The following is a 20,159-nucleotide window of genomic DNA, read 5'->3' on the forward strand; positions in this document are numbered from 1 at the left end:
GGAGAATGTCTGCATTGTCAGCATTCCGTCCATCATTTGTTTGTTGTAACGCTTTTCGCCCTAAGTGGGATGGGTATTCCCAGACGTGGGACCCGTGCTCACTACGCCACTGGAGTCAAGCTATCCTGGCTGATGACGGCTGATAGCCAGAAACCGGTCCGAGGATGCTTGATTCCGGTCCAGGGAAGACATGGCTTGGCAGTTCGGGCTGGACTGTTCCCATGAGGCACAGGGTCAAGACTGATTTGCATATGGCCATGTCTGAACTGGGGTGGCGTAGTGGGCAAAAGAACGATGGATTTAACCCAGATCTCTTGACTGGGGGAGAATGTCTGCATTGTCAGCATTCCGTCCATCATTTGTTTGTTGTAACGCTTTTCGCCCTAAGTGGGATGGGTATTCCCAGACGTGGGACCCGTGCTCACTACGCCACTGGAGTCAAGCTATCCTGGCTGATGACGGCTGATAGCCAGAAACCGGTCCTAGGATGCTTGATTCCGGTCCAGGGAAGACATGGCTTGGCAGTTCGGGCTGGACTGTTCCCATGAGGCACAGGGTCAAGACTGATTTGCATATGGCCATGTCTGAACTGGGGTGGCGTAGTGGGCAAAAGAACGATGGATTTAACCCAGATCTCTTGACTGGGGGAGAATGTCTGCATTGTCAGCATTCCGTCCATCATTTGTTTGTTGTAACGCTATTCTAGACCATCAGCACGTCAACGCCCACCATCAGGAGGTAGGGCTCACGACTCTAGCAAGAGACAGTGAATGAATAAATGATGATATTTATAGAGCGCAGCGTTCACTCCTGGGAGCATCTTGGCACTATTGGAAAACTGGGCGGGGGTTGTGGTGAGGAATTAGTGAGGACCATCCGGTAGAAAGGTCAGATAAGTGATCGCACTAACTGGTCTGGGGCCTCAAAGATCCAGGTTTTTAAGAGTTTCTTGAACATGGGTTCAGACTGGACCAGTCTCAAATGGGTGGGCAAGGTATTCCATGCTTTTATTCCCAGGAGTGCCATTGACTTTCCTCCTATGGATGAGAGGTGGAAAGCGGGGGGGGGTGCCCGGAGATTTTCCAAGGATGATTGTAGAAGCCATTGGGTAATATATGGTTTGATTCTGGTCCTTAGGTATTTGGGTCCTGCATTTTTGAGGGTTCTGAAAATTATTACTAGGATTTTGAAGAGAATCCTTTTATGTATGGGCAGCCAGTGGAGGGTTTTGAGTGCTGTTGTGGCCGAGGACCTCCTAGGTACTTTTAATACCAGCCGGGCTGCCGCGTTCTGGACTGTCTGTAGTCTTTTCAGCACTACCTTATTTGCTCCTGCATATAGGCTGTTGCAGTAATCCAAGCAGACAGAATTAAGACTACTGTCACTGTTTTTCTGGCTGTAAAAGGTAGCAGATAAAAAGGACAGTGCATGATCGAATAGGATCCCTAGATTTCTCACAGTGTCTACTGTGCTGGGGGGTGGTGCTGTGTCGATCAGTCACCATTGTTTGGGCATGAAGATGTTGGATTTACCAAGCAGCATAATCTCAGTTTTTTGACTGTTGCATTTGAGGTGGTTTATTTTCATCCAGTCCATGACTTCTGATAGACCGTTCTGGAATTTTTCTTCAGCTGCTGTGGAATTTTTGTCAAGAGTGAGAATTAGCTGAGTGTCATCCGCATACGAGATGGACTCGACGTCAAAGGATGCAATCAGGTTAAGCAAAGGTATCATATAGAGATTAAAAAGTGTTGGGCTCAGGGCAGAGCCCTGAGGGACTCCAGAGATCAGTTGTTTTTCTGTCGATTTGAAGTTGCCTAAGGTTACTATTTGTTTCCTGTTGTCCAGGAAAGAGATTAGCTAGGCCAGGGCTTTATGAGAGATGCCACACTCTGTGTCTGCCAGGATGTCTTGGGAAAACCGTGTCGAAAGCAGCCGATAGGTCCAACAGAATCAGTACTGTATTTTTACCTTGATCTAAGGCAAATGTTAAGGTTTCTGATGTATGGAGCAGCACTGATTCTGTTGAATGTCCAGGCCTAAAACCCGATTGTTTGGGGCGCAGAATGTTAGCTTCTTGTAGATAGGCGTTTAATTGCGTGTTGACTAGCTTCTCTGTGATTTTGCTCAGACTTGGTAGCAGCGAGATAGGTCTGAGGTTGGAGAGAGTCGTCGGGTCTGGTTATGTTTTTTTTTTTTAGGGGTTTGACCGATGCGATTTTCCAGTTGTCCGGTACTTTTGCTTGTTTGGAAAAGGAGTTAATTATGCTGTTGATGATGGGGTTTATGATGTCAATAAGAGCATGTAGAAATTTTGGGGGACAAGGATAGAGAGGGGACCCTGATTTACATGCTTGAATAGCTTGTCGAGACTGTTCCAGGCTAATCTCCTTGAAACAGTTAAGCCCAGTTCCATTTTCTAGGGCTCTTCCTTCTGTGGGCGAGGCATTGATCGTCTTAAAATCTTTTTTTAGATCTTTGATTTTATTGTCGAAATATTCCGCTATCTGGTGACATAGAATTTGTGACGGTGGAATTTTGCGTTCTAACACTTTTGGGTTGGTGAAAGATTTTATGATGTTAAGGATCATTTTCTGGTCGGACTCTGTCTGGTTGATAAGATTGGAGTAGTATGCTCTCTTTCCTATTCTGATTTGTTGGTGGTATTGTTTAAGAGCGCAGAAGGCGCCAGGGTATTGGCTACTGAGGTCATCCAGTCATTAAATATGTCAGTGTCTGTCGAAAGGTCCCCTGTTAGAATAGATTTACCTAATTCTGCTGTTACATATAGGTTAGGGTTTTTCTGATGGATACACCTGCATGTGGATTCCTCACCTTATGAATATCCCCTGCGCCAGCATTCCACGGAAATTTTTCCTAGCTCTCCGCTCCGACGAGGTCGTCTCAGCGTCATGGCTCCGCACGCGGCTCCGCATGACGTCACCGGAGCCATAAGAAGACCACGTCGGCATGATGACGTCAATTCCCTTTTTTCCATGCTGTCAACGCTAACAGTTTTTTTCTGGGACTCTCCTTACTTCGTTTTGATACTTTGTATATTTGATTGTATCTTTTCCTTATCTTGTCATGTCTGCTCCAAGGAAATCAGGCTTTAAGCCCTGCAGAGAATGCGGTAAACATATGTAAATTACTGACCCGCATGAGGATTGCCTTTGGTGTTTATCTTCAGACCATGACGTCGAGGGATGCTTTTCGTGCAGGAAGATGAATCCGAAGGCGTTAAAAGAGCGAGAAGCCAAACTCGACATGGCCAAGGCAAGAAAAGAAAAAAAGGGTTGAAAAAGATCAAAGTCCTGGTCTTCGACGTCACGCTACTCCAAGAAGAAGCATAAGAAGATGAGGAGACATGCTTCTCGACGTCGGTCGTCAAAGTCTGTGGTGTCGAGGTCACCTTCTCCTGCTCCTCGACGTCGAGAAAAGGACTTTGTTTCCCCTGCACCTTCAGAGTCTCCTCAGGTGACTCCGGCTCGATCTCCTTCCTATAAGGGGACTCCAGAGCAGGCGATGCTGCCGAGATTCTCACAGACGAATCCGGCTGATGATGAGGCTCCTTCAGCTCTGGCTGTTCCACCTGTGGCTCCAGCAGCTCCGACTCCAGAGGTACCTCGATCAGATCCGGAACCGGCTTCTTACCCTCAATTTCTGATGCCGGGTTCTGATCCATCGCATTTTCTTAATGCTATGTATGGCGTGTTCGTCAGAGCCTCATACCCCTCTGGAGCACCTTCGGGTCCCATGGGTCCTTTGGCATACAGTTTGGGTGTGCCTCATCAGTATCCTCAGGCCCCCTTTTTGCTGTTCATGCCAGCGACGTCGTTCTGGTATTTTCCGGCTCCGAGGATGTCGACGCCATATGGTCAGTTCCCGGCTCCATCCCGTGAAGTCTCTCAAGTTCGATCGACACCGACTATGGATCCACCTTCGAGGCCGCTACCGGAGCCGTCGACGCCGCGTGTGGCGCCGCCGATGCCGCAACCGAAGGTGCATTCAAGGAGAGAGACGCAGAGGTTACTGGAAGAGGAGCAGTACCAGGCTGAATAGAGGGAGGAAGGAGAGGTGTATGACACAGAGGATGTGTTTGAGGACTTGTGTGAGGCAAGTGGACTTGACACTTCTCCAGAGTGGAACCTTGTTTCTCAAAAGGCTTCTCCCTCTAAGGATGTTGCTCCATATCATACAGTTATTAAGAAGACTGTGGAACTTTTGGACTTACAGCTTCCTGTGGCGGAGTATAAGCCTAATCTTCTCACCGAAGTGCTTCACTCTCCATCTTTGGTGGTTGAGCCACTGTTGCCATTTAATAATGCTCTAACTGAGCCAATACTAGATGTGTGGCGCAATCCTCTTTCAGCTCCTGCAGTTTCGAGGTCAGTCTGAAGGAGGTATAGGCCTGCTCCCGGAGATCAGTTTTTTCTTTCCTCACACCCCTCTCCTAAAAGTCAGGTGGTGCAAGCTTCTTGCTCGAAGCAATCATCGGGGGCATTTTCGCAGGCTCCTGCAGACAGAGAATTTAAAAAGTTGGAGCAATCTGTGGAAAAGGTCTTTTCTTCTGCCAGTATGGCACTAAAATCTACCAACGCCACTTTTCTCTTGGGCGGGTATATTCATGCTTTAATGGACTCTGCGAAACAGATTCTCCCTAAGTTATCTGAGGAGGGCAAGGGGAATCTGAATGAGGTGTTGGTGGATGCTCAAGCGGCTGCTCGCCAGGTTATCCAGTCCGGCCTGGATACAGCGGATTCTATTGCTAGAGAAATGGGCTTGTCTATTGCGGCAAGGAGGCATGCATGGTTAAAATCTTCTGGATTCTCTCCTGACGTGCAGGCTGCTCTTATTGATTTGCCGTTTGATGGTTCCAAACTTTTTGGTGAAAAGGCGGACTCTTCCCTGCAGAGATTTAAGGACAGTAAAGCGAAGGGCGAGATCTTTGGGTCTGCAGAGTCAGTCAAGAGGCTATGGATATAAAAGATACCGTGGCTTTAGGAAGTCTTCCTTTCGTGGGTCCAGACAGCCTCAGCAACAGCAGCAGAACCCCTTGTATAGGGGCTACAGGGGTAAAGGCAGAGGTCGCCTTCGTGGAGCTGGGCGTCAACCCTCTTCCTCCTCCTCCTCTACTTCCCCAACCCCTCCTGGTAATGCAGGAAAGCAGCCCTAGATCCGCCATACTGGATCATGTGAGTCCCGTGGGAGGTCGGCTTACCCATTTTCTACAAGATTGGAAATTAATCACTTCGGACCTTTGGGTTTTAGATCTTGTAGAGAATGGGTACGCCCTTCCCTTCAGGGAATTCCCTCCTCGCCAGGGGTTTTGCACGGAGGATTGTTTGCTTCTCCTTCAGAAGGAGGTTCTAACCCTGTTACAAAAAGGTGCGATAGAGGTGGTTCCGGAGCAGGAAAGGGGTCAGGGATGCTATTCCCGGTATTTCCTGATCCCCAAGAAGGATGGCCGGTTACGTCCTATCCTGGACCTCAGAATCTTGAATCTGTTTCTCAAGCAGGAGAGATTCAAGATGCTCACCCTAGCGCAGGTACTTCAGGCGCTGCAACAAGAGGACTGGATGGTGTCCATCGATTTGCAGGATGCGTATTTCCACATCTCAATCCTGAAGTCACACAGGAAGTATCTCTGTTTTATGGTTGGGTCGCAAAACTACCAGTTTGCGGTCCTTCCGTTTGGTTTTACTACCTCACCTCGAGTCTTCACCAAGGTGATGGCGGTGGTGGCTGCCCATCTCAGGAGGTCGGGGATTCCAATTTTCCCCTACCTGGACGACTGGCTTCATCATCTGCAGGTTACAACCCAGCTGTTGTACAAATTGGGTTTTTCGATAAATGTACCCAGGTCTCACCTGGGGCCCTCTCAGCGCAACCTATTCACAGGGGCAGTACTGGATACCACTGTGTGTCGAGCATTCCCTCCTCTGCAAAGGATTCTCGGAAATAATTCCCTTGTTTTACAATGGAGAGGTTGTTCCGGTTCTGAAGTTCCTTCGCCTGCTTGGTCTGTTCGCTTCCTGCATTCTGTTGGTCAACCATGCACGCTGGCACATGAGGGCACTCCAGTGGTGCCTCCGCAGGCAGTGGTATCAGCACAACAGAGATCTCAGGGAGTCTGTCAGGATCTCCAGAGAAGCTGCAGCGGATCTGTCTTGGTGGAGCGTGGAGGGCAATCTGTCTCAAGGAAAGCCCTTTTATCTTCCTCCATTGGTGGCCACAGTGATAACGGATGCCTCTACCCTAGGGTGTGGTGCGCATCTGGGGTTCTGGAGATCAAGGGTCTTTGGTCTCCAGAGGAAAGATTGTCTCGTATCAATCTTCTGGAATTGCGGGCGATACGTTTGGCGCTCAAGGCCTTTCTCCCTTCCCTTCGAGGTCAGTCGGTTCAAGTCCTGACAGACAACACTACCGCTATGTGGTATGTCAACAAGCAGGGAGGAGTAGGGTCGTACCGTCTCTGCAGAGAGGCGTTGCGGCTCTGGTCCTGGGTTCAGGACCATCGGACTTGCTTGATGACAAATCATCTGGCCGGGGTGTTGAACGTGCGTGCGGACAGTCTCAGTCGGCAGTTCTCCGCCGACCACGAGTGGAGGCTTCCTCCGGAGGTAGTTCGACACGTCTTTCAGACGTGGGGGACTCCTCAGGTGGACCTGTTTGCCACTTTCGAGAACCCGCACTGCCCGTCATTCTGCAGTCTCCTGTTTCCGACGCAGTGAGCGTTGGGGGACGCATTTCAGTTGAGTTGGAGCTCACAACTCCTTTACGTGTTTCCTCCCGGTCCCAAGTGATATTGATCGCCCCGGACTGGCCAAGAAGGGTGTGGTACACGGACCTTCTTCACCTCTCGTCGTACCCTCAGCTCCGTCTCCCTCTCAGGGCAGACCTCCTCTCTCAGATGGAGGGGCAGGTTCTACACGCCCACCTCCAGAGCCTGCACCTTCATGCCTGGAGATTGAACGGGGCAACCTGAATTCTTTTTCTCTCCCGCCTGACGTGGTGGATGTTATTTTATCGGCCAGGCAACACTCCACCAAGTCTTTCTACTCCTACAGGTGGTCGAAATTTGTTAGATGGTGTGGAGAGAAATCTATTGACCCTCTGAAAGCGCATCTTTCTGATGTTCTTTGTTTTTCACTTCATTGGGCTCAGCTGGGTTGTGCTGCGGCCACTGTTAAAGGATATTTGTCTGCTTTAGCGGCATTTCTTTGTTTGCCCGATCAGCCTTCTCTTTTTAAGTTTCCAATAGTCTTAAGGTTCATTAAGGGGGTTACAAACATGTTTCTGCCCACTCCTTTTATTATGCCCCAGTGGCATTTAAATCTGGTGTTGACATTTTTAATGGGTTCTACGTTCGAACCTATGCATAGTTGTCTGTTGAGACTGCTGACATTTAAAACGGTCTTTCTAGTGGATATCACTTCGGCTAGGAGGGTGAGTGAGCTCCAGGCTTTGAGTTCGAAGCCTCCTTTTCTGACCATACATGCTGAAAGGATGGTACTCTGGCCCAGGGCTGCTTTTCTGCCTAAGGTGGTAACTCCCTTCCATCTAGGACAGTCCATTACCCTCCCTACTTTCTTTCCTCCCCCTCACCCTTCCAAGGAGGAGGAGAGGCTCCATCGTTTGGATCCAAAGAGGGCGATTAGCTTCTATTTGGATAGAACAAAGGACTTCCGTCAAGATGATCAGCTCTTTGTTGGATATGCTGGTCGTATGAAGGGCAAGGCAGTGCACAAGCACACTTTATACAGGTGGATCATCTTGTGCATCAAGATATTCTACTCCCTGGCTGGTAAGGAGCCTCCTGTAGGCATTAGAACTCATTCCACCAGGGCTAAGTCGTCTACTTCTGCCCTGTCCAGGGGTGTTCCTGTATTGGACATCTGTAAAGCCGCAACTTGGGCCTCCCTCAACACTTTCGTGAAGCATTACTGCTTGGATTCCGAGGGGAGGAGGGCCGGCCACTTTGCGTGCTCCGTATTGCAAGATTTTTTGGTATAGAAGGGTGGACACCCTCCTCCGGGGGTTGGACTGCTGTGGGATTCTATTCATAAGGTGAGAAATCCACAGGCAGATGTATCCATCAGACTTACCTTCGGTAACGCTTTTTCTGGTGGATACAGTATCTGCCTGTGGATTCCTCACTGACCCACCCACCTCCCCGTTGTCCACCATTTTATACCTTAAAAGATGAGGTATTGGTTATTTGATGTTTTGGTTTACTCAATTTTCGTCCCTTTTTAAGGTCAGGTTGACTGGAGCTTTTCCTGGGTTGTTTAGTGGAGCAGTCAATCCTAAAGGAATAAACATGTGATCTGACGATGTTATAGTGATCGAGGGGTCCAATTCAAGAGTGGTGGAGTTGGTACAGAGTCCATCCAGCGTGTCTCCTGCACAGTTTGTGGGCCCCTCAATCTGTTGGTCCAGACCCAGGGTGTTTGTGATCTCTCCGAAGTTCTTTGCACTTGGGGTATCAGCTGATTCCAAGTGAAAGTTGAATTCTCCTAGAATGGTGAAATTGGAGTAACTGACCACCAGTGAGCTCATGATTTTCCCCAGGGTATCTAGGAATTTAAGGCTGGGTCCCGGGGTCTGTAGATCAGGGCTCCAGCAAAAGACCTTAGGCTATCTGGTTGGAGGCAGAAACCAAAGCTTTCTGCATCTTTTAATTCTGCGATGTCGAATGTGGAGCATTTCAAAGTGTTCCTGTATATTAGTGCTAGGCCCCCTCCTCTTTGCTTAGCGCTATCTTGTATGGATATAGTGTATCCTGAGGTGAGGGCTTGCACAACATCAGGGTTTGAGTAGTCTTCTAACCAGGTCTCTGTTATAAAGAGACAATCAAATTTTAGGTTGATAAGGGTGTCGTAGTTGTGTAGCGTGTTTTTGGCTAGAGATCTAGCATTAAGTAGGCCGCCCCTTAGTTGCTCAGAGTTTGCTAAGGATACCTGTTTGGGGAGTTCATGATTGAGCTTGTATCTGCATTTTAGGCAGGTTTATGGGCCCATTACTTTATCAAGGTGTAGATGCGCTAGACACTTACTTTCTTGTGCGTTAAATGCCAGTGAGGATCCACAGGCCCCTGCTACCGTAGTACCACTTTAATTTGGCCTCGTTTGCTCCAAATTCTTCAATCAATGGAAGCTTATATCTTCTGACAAATGGGTGTTAGAAGTATTTTGCCATGGTCACACCCTGGAATTCGTTCAACAGCCTCCGACTGTGCCTCCGCGAAAAACTTCCCACCTCCAAATTCTGAAGAAGGAGATTCAGTTGCTGTTAACCAAGCAAGCAATCAATCGAAGAAATGCCACCCAATCAACGCAATCTGGGGTTCTATTTTTACTTCTTCTTGATAAAGAAAAAGACGGGAAAATGGAGGAAGATGATAGATTTAAGGTCATTGAACAAATACATCAAATCCCAACCCTTCAGAATGTTGTCGCTCCAGGAAATTCTGCTTCTAATGGATACATGGGACTATATGTCTTTGTTGGATCTTCTGGACGCATATTTTCACGTTCCCATTCACCTAAAACATCTTTGTTTTCTGAGATTCGAGGTGGCAGAGTGCCATTACCAATTCAGAGTACTACCGTTCGGGCTGAAGTCAGCTCCAAGAGTCTTCACCAAGTGCTTGGCTCCAGTGGTGGCCTTTCTACGGCGAGCCTGTCACCATGTATTCCCTTATCTGGCCGACTGGTTGGTCAAGACCCAATTGCTTCAAGCCGCCAGAAGATCGACAGACCCCTGTGTTCGACTCTTTCGCTCCTTGGGGCTCTGAATTAATCGGTAGATGTATTGTCGGCTTGGCTCCTCATCACACAGAGTTCTGACAATTAGCGATTTCTGAGGAATGTCAGACAATACTACAGAATGCTCGAGCTCCTTCTACGATCAAATGTTACTCGGCCAAGTGGAAAAGATTCTGTATATGGTGTACCGCGCACTCTTTCGATCCCCTTTCTTCGCCACTTGAGGACGTTTTGCCTTTTCACTTATCTCTTGCCAAGGCTGGTTTGGCGCATGCGTCCATCAAAGTGCATTTTGGAGCAATCTCCAGGTACAGACGATGTTCTGGTTGTTTGTCCCTGTGGTCTAATAGACTGATAAAAGAATTCATGAGAGGACTTTTCAGGGACTATCCTCCAGTAAGACCTCCTCCAGTGCTGTGGCAATTAAATACTGTCCTGTCGCAACTAATGAAATCACCTTTTGAACCTATTCACAAGTGCAACTTAAAGTACCTGTCTTGGAAGGTGGCTTTCCTGTTAGCCATCACTTCAGCAAGACACATTAGTGAAATTCAAGCCTTCAGAACAATGGAGCCCTACCTGCAAGTTTTTCCAGACAAAATAATTATTTGGACAAATCCATCTTTTATTCCAAGGTGCCTTCTGCATTTCATCTAAATGAGCCAGTGGTTTTGCCCGCCTTCTTTTCAGCTCCTTCTTCGCCAGCTGAGAGGACACTTCATTCTCTGGACATTAAACAATGTCTAAAATTCTACTTGCAAAGGACTCAACCTTTCAGAAAATCTACTCAGTTACTTGTTGCCTTCTCTGCCCCTAGGAAGAGGCTTTGACGCGGGCGTCTATCGCTTGCTGGGTCTCATCGGCTATTCTCTTTTTTCATTAGAGGGCTGGCCGCCCTCTGGTTGCCAAAGCCACAGCGCACTCAACATGTAAGGTGGCAGCTTCCTCCGGCCTGTTCACTGGATTGTCCTTGCCTGATATCTGCAGGGCAGCGACATGGGCGAACATCCATACCTTCACAAAGCATTACTGCCTGGATGCCTGACAGAAGGCGGATGTGGCAGTTGGCCAAGCTACTTTTTGACGCTTATTCGCATAAGGTATGATATTCTATGTTTTTCTTCTCTTTAATATAAGTGTACTGTTGTTATGATAGTATTTTATATGTTCTCAAATATTTTTATATTTTATATATTTTAGTAAACATATGCATTATAGTGGGTTCATGTTAGATGCTCTTTTTGATTATCATAAGTGGTTAGCTTTTGGGTCGCATGGTGGAATGGTTCACCTCTGACCCTCTGGTACTGCTTACTATTCTGATTCAAGCATGTGAATCTATAAAAGATACAATACTGGAGAAAAAAACAAGTTACTTACCTGTACGCTGTATTGAGGTCTTTTATATTCACATGTGACCCTCCCTCCTCCCCTTTTCTGGATCACCGTCCATACCTCTTCCATTACCATGTGGCACTCGTGCTTGAAATCTGAGGTATGGTGGCCCTGCAGGGGAAGGAGATTCCATTGTCTACGCTGTGATTGGCTAGAGTTTGGATGTTTTATAACAATGGTAATAGGTTGCTAAAGCTAGTGAATTCTTATGAGCATTTGAATGTTACGTTTTAATACTGCTATTTTACTGTTACCGTGGGACTGCCACCATGACGACATGGAAGATTCAAGCATGTGAATCTATAAAAGCTATCAATACTGGAGATCCACAATGTACAGGTGAGTAACTTGTTTTTTACATCTTCTATGAGAACAGATTTACAATAGTGATTCACAAAACGTGAATGTGCAGTTGTAAATAGATTTTCTCACAATCAAAACAAACTGTGGCTAAGCCAATATGTCTTCTTTTTTTGCCAATTGACTTTGCCATTGAATTTGCGATGCTGCCTAGGTGTTTTGCCCAACACTTTTCTTTATAAAAAGGAAAACAAATCTCTGGTATCTAGTGAGCTTTCTAACTGGGGGCCTATTAGGGACCCCCCACCCCAATCTGTCTCTAAGGGGAGCAGAAAGACTGTATTATTCCCCTTTGGGTTGGCACTATGGCTTATGCAAGGATGGACCATCCCGCCCCTTATTTCATTTGATTCCCTGCTGGCTTGTTCGCTTTCCACTCCAAGAGTTCAGATAGACCAATGGGACTCATGGGAAGGGAGGGAGGGGAAGTGTGAGCAAAGGCTTTTGAACCTGGTGTTGCTTCCTCCGCCCCCAAGAGAAATGAATACCTGGTGTCTGTTGATGTGGATCACAAAATGGGAATCCAGTGAGGAGACATACCTTTTGGAAAGGTAAGATTCTCCCATCAAAATGAGTACTCACGGGGCTGAGCTATGCCCCCAAGCACAGATGCCAGTTGCAAGTGAAATGAGCTGATTGGCTCATTTTACTTACTCGTTTACACTAAAAAGGAGATGGTAAAGCATACAGTTGTATTGTTTGCTTGCATGTATAGAAAAATAAGGAACAGGGTCAAGACTGATTTGCATATGGCTGGGTCTGAACTGCGGTAGAGAAGTGAGCTAAAGAACGATAATGGATTTACCCAGATCTGTGACTGGTGGTGAGTGTCTGAAACGTTTCAGCGCTCCGTCCTTCATCTCCTTGTGTTTCCTTTTACAAAAAGAAATTAACATAACACCTTTATTTTTAGTAGAGCCTCCCTCCCAAAAGAGAGAAGGGAGCTTAAGCTACCCTGTCAGATGCTCAGTCAATTAATTGAATTATTACCCAAAGTTAAACTCAAATATGTAAAAATAAATCAATGAAATCAAGATAATGCCTAAATCATGTGGTGTACTCTTCATTAAAATAAGGGGCTGAGTGATTGGAATAGAATAGAATAGAAGTATAACCTCTGTCCTCTGTTTTATTTTGATTTATCTTATAAGCCCCCATACCTGTGAAGCCGTGTATAATGTCATAAGCAGAATTGATCACTGACTGGTCCTGTATAACAAATATAGTAAGAAAGTATATAGGGGCATATGCATCAACCAAACTAATACCGATTCCTTAATAGCGAAAAATAAGGAATCGCCATTAAGGAATCGGTAATTGGCATGCATCAACAGATTCGGTAAAATTTAGCGATTCCTTAAAAATCGCTAAATTTACCGATTCCTTAATAGCGGGGCACGCAAACGGCCCCACTAGCAAATAGCGAGTTCGGTAATACCGATTTGGCTAATAGCGAGTCCGGTAATACCGAATTAGCAATTACCGAATCGGTAATAGCGAAATCGCAAATTGCCGCGTCGCTCCGGGAACAGGCTGATGACATCACCAACCAGGAAATACTGCTGCCCCACCCACATAGCCTCGACAGAGGAGCAGACAGGAGCTGGAAAGAAGGACAGGCTGTGCAGAGTGAGGCCACACAGATTCTGACAGTCACAGCACACATCCATCATGTCGCAGGAAGTGCCATCCAGCGCTGAATCTGCACGCAAGCGCAAGAAGAAGTTTTCAGACAGGGAGCTGGAGTACCTCATCGAGGGAGTGTCCAGCAAACACGACCGCCTCTTTGGCAAGCTGTCCCTCAAGGTGCCTGAGACCGAGAAGCGGCGCATCTGGCAGCGCATCCGTGAGAGGATCAATGCGGTTGGCGTCACTAGCCGCAGCATCGACGATCTCAAAAAGCGGTGGTATGACCTCCGGAAGCGCGCAAAAGAGAGGATTGCTGAGAGGCTCCGGGAGGCAAGAAGGACTGGAGGCGGAACAAGCACTGCACCATCCAACACAGCCCTGGAGGACCTTGTGGAAGGGACGATAGAGCGGGAAGCCGTCGTGGGGGTGATCCAGATGGACACGTCCGGCGCAGCCACAAGTGCCCAAGGTAAGATGCATGCCTGTGCCACACCCAGCATAGCGTAAATCCATACCCATGCCCCCAGCCCAATCTCACTGTGTCTGCAGCTCTGGCACAGACAGTTCCACACATGACACTACTGCATCTTGGGAGTTGTAGTCTAGTCAGCCCAGAGTGCAGGCACAGGCGTAAATCCTCACACAACACATATGTTGTACATGGCTGTAGACTGTTCATTTGTTGGACCACAGAGGGACATTGATGGGTACAACACTATGTAGGTGTAATCATCCCACTAATCATGCACTGTTTCACACACAGATGCATCACCTGGGGACTCTGACGACAGCGACCAGCTGATCATCTCTGAGACACCCGTGGAGTCAGACCAGGAGACTGTGCAGGATGCGCACGCACCGCCAACACCTGCCACCCCACCAGCACCACCTCCACCAGCGCCACAATCATCGGCACCAGCACCAGTGCCACAAGCCAAGGCACCTGCGCCACAAGCCAAGGCACCACCACCTGCGCCACAAGCAACGGCACCAGCAAGCCAGCCTGCAGCCAGTGCAGCCACAATACCGCAGAGGCACAGGCACCAAGTTGCGCCCTTGCAGGAGATGGCAACCCCCCCCCCTCAATTGGCACCCACGCAGCGCACATCCACACCACCTGCTGCACCACATGGAGGCTCAAGACACGCACGGCGTCACAGGGCCCGTCGCAGTTCCGTCTCCTCAGCTGACCAGGATGTCCCAACAACCTCTGCAATTGAGGAGAGGATGCTGCGCACACAGAACCTGCAGGGAAGACATGTGGCTAGCATCAGCTGCAACATCGTGCGCCTAGCGAGGGAGATGCGCGCCATGACTGCAGCAGTCACCGACATGGGCTCCGCGGTCAGGGACATGGGCACGGCGGTCAGGGACCAGACCACTGCGGTTGCTGATGGCAATGCTCAGCTCAGGGAGGAGGTACGTGAGCTCACCCGTGCCATCAGGGAGGGCCATGAGTCCCAGAGGAGGAGTAACCGGCAGCTAATGTTGCGTTCTGCCGCCGCTACCAAGGCCATACAACGGCACAGCAACTGCACCGCTGTGTTGGCACGCCGCACAGTCTCCCTGCAGGTGGACCTTGGGCACTTCTGCGGTGATGTTGCCAAGTCACTGAGACACATCACCACTGCTGTGGAACAACTTCAGAGCAGCACATGCAGTGCTGCAGCATTGGGAGGGGATGACACCAGTGAGGCTGCCTCCAGTGTCAGCAGCGTGTCACTGGCAGAGGCCAGCACCAGGCGCCGAAGTTCGCGTGCCTCCACGGGGACAGGCCGTGGTGAGGGTATGGATGCACCTGAGCGGAGGCTTGGTGTACGTGGCAAGCGGCACTAGAAAATTGGACATGCTGCAGGTCCATGGTGGAGCAACCATGGCCATCCAATTATCCTGTTTGCACAGGCCTGACTTTAAGGAACCTTTTATTTACATTTATGCAATCGGAGCATGTTTCACAATGCTAGTTCTGTTGCACAATCCTCAGTGCTACTGTGCATTAAACAGTTGCACCCAACACCAACTTGTAATGTCTCATTTTACCCAGGGTCAAAAATGATTTTGCGTTATGTCTGTCCGCCTCCTATGGCCCTCTGCTGTGTTTGGGATGTGTGCCGGTCGTCGTTGGGCGGGTGGTTGGTCAGCCTGGGGGTCGTCATCCCTGTCCACCTCCATGGGTATCCCCCTTCTGGTGGCAATGTTGTGCAGCATTGCACATACAGCAATTATTCGACAGCATGTGTCTGGTTGGTATAGCATTGCGCCGCCAGTCTTGTGGAGGATACGGAAGCGGCTCTTGAGAATCCCAAAAGTCCGCTCTATCACATTCCTCGTGCTGATGTGTGCAGCGTTGTAGCGATGTTCCTGCGGGGTTGCTGGATTTAGGTATGGGGTTAGTATGTATTCCCGCAGGGCGTAAGCACTGTCACCTAGAAGATAGAAGCATAGACTTAGCATTGGTGATGTACATACATGTGTGGTGTTGGTGTGGGGAAGCGTAGTCCTACTTACCTAACAGGAGTCCCTCTCCAAATTCGCCATTGAGTAGTCGCCTGTGCATTCCACTGTTGCGGAAGATGTATGAGTCGTGTGTGCTCCCTGGGAATTGTGCCACTAGGTCCGTTATGATGTTGTTGGCATCGCACACAACCTGCACGTTGATCGAGTGGTATGACTTGCGGTTCCTGAAAAGGTACTCATTTGCTGACGGAGGGCATATGGGGATATGCGTGCAGTCGATGCATCCAATCACATGTGGAAATTGTGCCACCTGGTAGAATGCCTGTTTTGTGCGGTCCAACTGCTGTGGGGTTGTGGGGAAGCTGATGTGTCTGTGGAGCATTGTCAGCATGGCATCTAGGAATTTTTGGAAGAAGCGTGACAGTGCGCTTTGCGAAACACCTCCGGCAACCGCAATTACCCCCTGGAAACTCCCTGAGGCCAGTAGGTGCAGGCTGCATAGTACCTGAACGTGCGCAGGGATTGCATTTGTCCGGTGGGTCTGGTGCTGCAGTAATGGTTCCAGGTCTGCAATCAGGCGCATGATCATAGCGCGATTGAGGCGATATTTCTGGTACACCTCGTCCTCATTCTGGCCGAGCAGGGTTATGCGCAGTCTGAACACTCTCTCCTGTACCCTTCTCCTGCGCTGTCCTGCTGCATTGATCCGCATCCTCCTTGCAAGCACGTAGAGGGCAGCCATTTTGGGGGAGCCAACAGGGTCTCCTGGGCCAAATTTAAGGGTTTAGTGATTGCCTCAATCATTTGCACATGTAGGAATTTTTTTTTTTTTTGTGACTTTACCTCCAGGTTTTGATTCCCCTTATTTAGCTCTGGCAAAATAGCGATTTTTGGGATTTTCGGTATTAGCGAGTTTTCTTGCATTGGGGTGCGATTCGTTATTTGCTATTGGCAATTTCCGGGAGCTAATAGTGATTTCGGTAATTGCGAATTCGGTATTTAGCGATTCGGTAAATTAGCATTTTGGGTATTAGCGATTCGGTATGTTCGAGGTTATTTATTTAGCGATTCGTTATTTGCTCGGGTTTTGGGTTGATGCATTGGGATTGGGTATTTTTAACACAATACCGGGAGCTATTACCGAATCGGTATTTTACCGACTGGATTTTGGCTTGATGCATAAGGGTGACAGTTTGATGAAAGGAGTATTCTCCAGTGGAGGTATGATATTTGTAGTTATTCAAAAAACACAGGCCAAGTCTCTCCTGCTGTTTGAGAGCGATCAGTAGGGGAGAAAGTGGGCCTCATCTTAGAGAAATTTCCCATACATTATAAACCTTTACAACCTTTACAATTACTTTGGCTGAAGATTGAGAGGACATGGTGGCAATTACATTTCTTTTGGACCAAAGATAGAAAATCTCAGTTGTTGAGGTCAAAAGCCTTCTCCACAGGTTTACAGGCATCATAATAATCTATCACTGCTACTAAGATATGTTGATCAAACACTAAAGATCTGTATTGTACCAACCTAATTTGGTCTTTAGAATTAATAACTGGTTTGTTCTTGTGATGCAGTACGTTTTTGGCAACAGCGTGATTCTTCATATGAAGATCTGCTATACTATCCTAATTCTAATGGGTTGGCTAAGCAATTGAAAGGATTGTTAACAGTTAGTGTACAGTTGATAGGATGTTGTGAGTTGATTGTAGGTTGTGGAGAGGGTGCTGGAAATGGTGAATGTGTCTGTGTTAATGCCATCTAAACTAGCATGGATCCTTTCTTTTGAGCAGATGCCATCTAAACGAGCATGGATCCTTTCTTTTGAGTGACAAGGTTCCTGGTTTGAAAATGTCTGCTGCGTGGGTGGATTAGAGGTTTAAGGTTGATTTTTAGTTGGTTCAAGTTGTGGAAAAGGTGAGCCTGAAACAGAGCAAAAGAACAGCATATTACAATCAGAATAAGGGTGTGGGGATAATATGTTAGCAGTAGATATATGTTAAAAATGATCTATACCTTGGCTGCGACTAAGGGATTAGTCTGGCAGAGCAGTATCCCCGAGTGGAATACCGCTCTCCCCAAACATAAGCGGCCAAAGTTACTGTACCTATATTTTTTAGTTGCAGGAAAACTCAGTCCGATGTTAATGCCTGGACAAAAACATCTCAGGATGCAAGCACATCCCCCCAAACGCTCTGAATCTCCCTCTATGTCGTGGGGAGCACAGAACACCCCCTTCTGCCCAGCCCTCAACCTCTCATACCCCTTTACTCCCTCTCTGCCTTACAGGTGTTCCTATTTTATGAACTGTTTGTAGATTTACTGTGGTGTGCTGTATATTATTTTCACATTTATAATATTTACATGACGCCTTTCTTCGAGGAAATCTTACTGTTAATTCACAATTAATGTGTAAAAATTGATTGTATTTCTCCTAGTCTAAATATTTTACGTTTTATTTCTGCTTTTCTTGTTTGAAGGAGTGCCTGGCAGTGAGAACCCTAGACCCCTTGGTGAACACATCCAGTCTTATCATGAGAAAATGTTTTCCAAAGAACCGTCTTCCTCTTCCAACAATAAAAAGTGCTTTCCATTTCCAGCTTCCCGTCATCCCCATCAGCGGACCTGTAGCACAGCTATATAGTTTACCTCCAGGAGGTAAGGTTCTGAAAGATTTTAACTGTAAACTTATTTCTACTTTATATCTTTCATTGTTTGTACACTATTTGCAGAACTCTTTCCTTCCCCACCCAAGTTCTTGTAAAGGTAAATGTACAGTCGGGATCATAACCAATAAGCTGTTCGTGGACTGGGATAATATAATCAAAGCTGTCTTTTTTCACCTGGGCATTAAAAAGGGCTGTTTGGTCAACACTACTGCCCACTTTGCTCATTCTATCTGGTGTCCTGGCCCTTGAATGTGGCCCTGGCCTCAGTCATCTAGTTTTTGGTGCAAAGGCCTAGGCCTGTCCCTTGACATGAGTGATGTACTGGACCTTTCCTATGACCTGGAGGGGCACATCAAACACACCATCTTTTACTGAACGTTGACTACTGTCCTTTATCTGGGTTTAATATGGACAACAATGATTGCAGTGTACTTTGTTTTGTGAATCCATAGTTGTGATCAGACCTTTTTTATCTATGGCATTAGTGTAGAGGCCTACTACTCACTTGTGTAAAGCTCTGCTTCTATGAACTAACACAGACTTGGCACTAACAGCTTTAGTGTATGTTGTGCATCTTTGTCTGTGTGGCTCGGTTGGTACATGCTTTGTCTCTAAGAGTGAGCCAGTGTAATGGAGGCCTGTGGGTTCCATTTTGTAAGCCCCTAGCATGTTCCTGTGACCAAGATGGAAGTGTGGTTGTTTTCCGAGACAGTGAAAGGTGTTGCTGACATTCCTGAAGCTGCAGGAATGAGACTTAGGCGCTGATGTGGCGATGTAGGAGTGAAGTGTCTTTGAAAAATTCAGTTAGGCTTTTTGCTGATTAGCATTCTCGCAGCACTGCCATTTGGTAGATGGGAATGAAGAGTGGGAGTTCGGCCTCTGTTGTCAAGATAAAAGTGACCACGTTAGGTGAAGCCAGAATGTCATCTCTTCCCTGATCACTGCTCAGTCTGGGTGTTGATAAGCAAGTGCCAATAGTTCACACCGCTTTGTGTCTCTGTCAGTGCTCCAGGTTGGAGACAACCATGCCATGAACAGCATCACTGTACACAATGGATGTGTCTGGAGAACTGCCTGGAGAGAACTCTTGAAAGAAGAACCACTCCACTCCAAACCATTTATCGGTGTACAAACGGAAAAACCACATCCCTTGTCTACTTAGAACACGTAAAGTTGGGAGCTACAGACCTATTTGTTGTTCCAGTTCCAAGTACCCTTTTACCAAGGAGGGGAGTGTTCCACAGAATACTCAGTCAGCTACTGTGCAGTGAGAGCTGCTGTCTGCAGACATTCTACTTCCCAGAGGTTAAGGTGCCTGACAACCATGCAGGAGGTTTAAATGTCCTAAGGGCACCAGAAGGAGCTGACCCCCGGTGGCATATGGGTCTGCCAGAATAAAGTAGAATGCTATGAGCGATATACTTGCCCTAAGGAATGTGAGTTCAGTCTCTCCGTGCTAAGTTCTTTTGAGCGGGAATAACAGGCAGCAGTCGCAGATGTATGCACAAATCACCCTGAACTGTACTGCTGCTGCCCTTGCTTTACTGTGATCTTTGACCCTTGCCACCACAAGTGCTACACCTCACCTGAGATACAGAAGGGGTCCTCTGTCCACTGGAGTCCTTTGGTATTGACTAGAACAATTGTCTCTTTTGGGACGGAGAAGTCCTTGTTATGGCAATGGAGGTGCATTCCTGCCCTGAGTTCCCCACCTGTACTGGCATCTGGATCCCTAATGCATACTTTTGTTGTAATTGGCAAACACAGGCCATGCCTGTGTTCCAAGACATAGGTCTGTCTCACAGAATGCGATCTTGTTGGACCGGGAGAGGCGCCCATAATACTACTTTCATAATGGTCAAAAGCTACTACCTTTAC

At 47.6% G+C, this 20,159-nt stretch overlaps 1 protein-coding gene across 2 annotated transcripts in view; it reads left to right on the top strand.

Moving 5' to 3' along the window:
* The window catches only part of AGTPBP1 (ATP/GTP binding carboxypeptidase 1), a 1,256,713-nt gene that overhangs the window by 611,427 nt on the left and 625,127 nt on the right, over positions 1–20,159 (top strand). For both annotated transcript variants that reach the window (XM_085633101.1, XM_085633102.1), the window contains one exon: positions 18,093–18,270. In XM_085633101.1, coding sequence (XP_085489227.1) covers positions 18,093–18,270 — 178 coding nt within the window. The remainder of the gene's footprint in view (positions 1–18,092; positions 18,271–20,159) is intronic.

This window comes from Triturus cristatus, chromosome 2_1 (genome assembly GCF_964204655.1).
Source record: "Triturus cristatus chromosome 2_1, aTriCri1.1, whole genome shotgun sequence".
Classification (NCBI taxonomy): domain Eukaryota; kingdom Metazoa; phylum Chordata; class Amphibia; order Caudata; family Salamandridae; genus Triturus; species Triturus cristatus.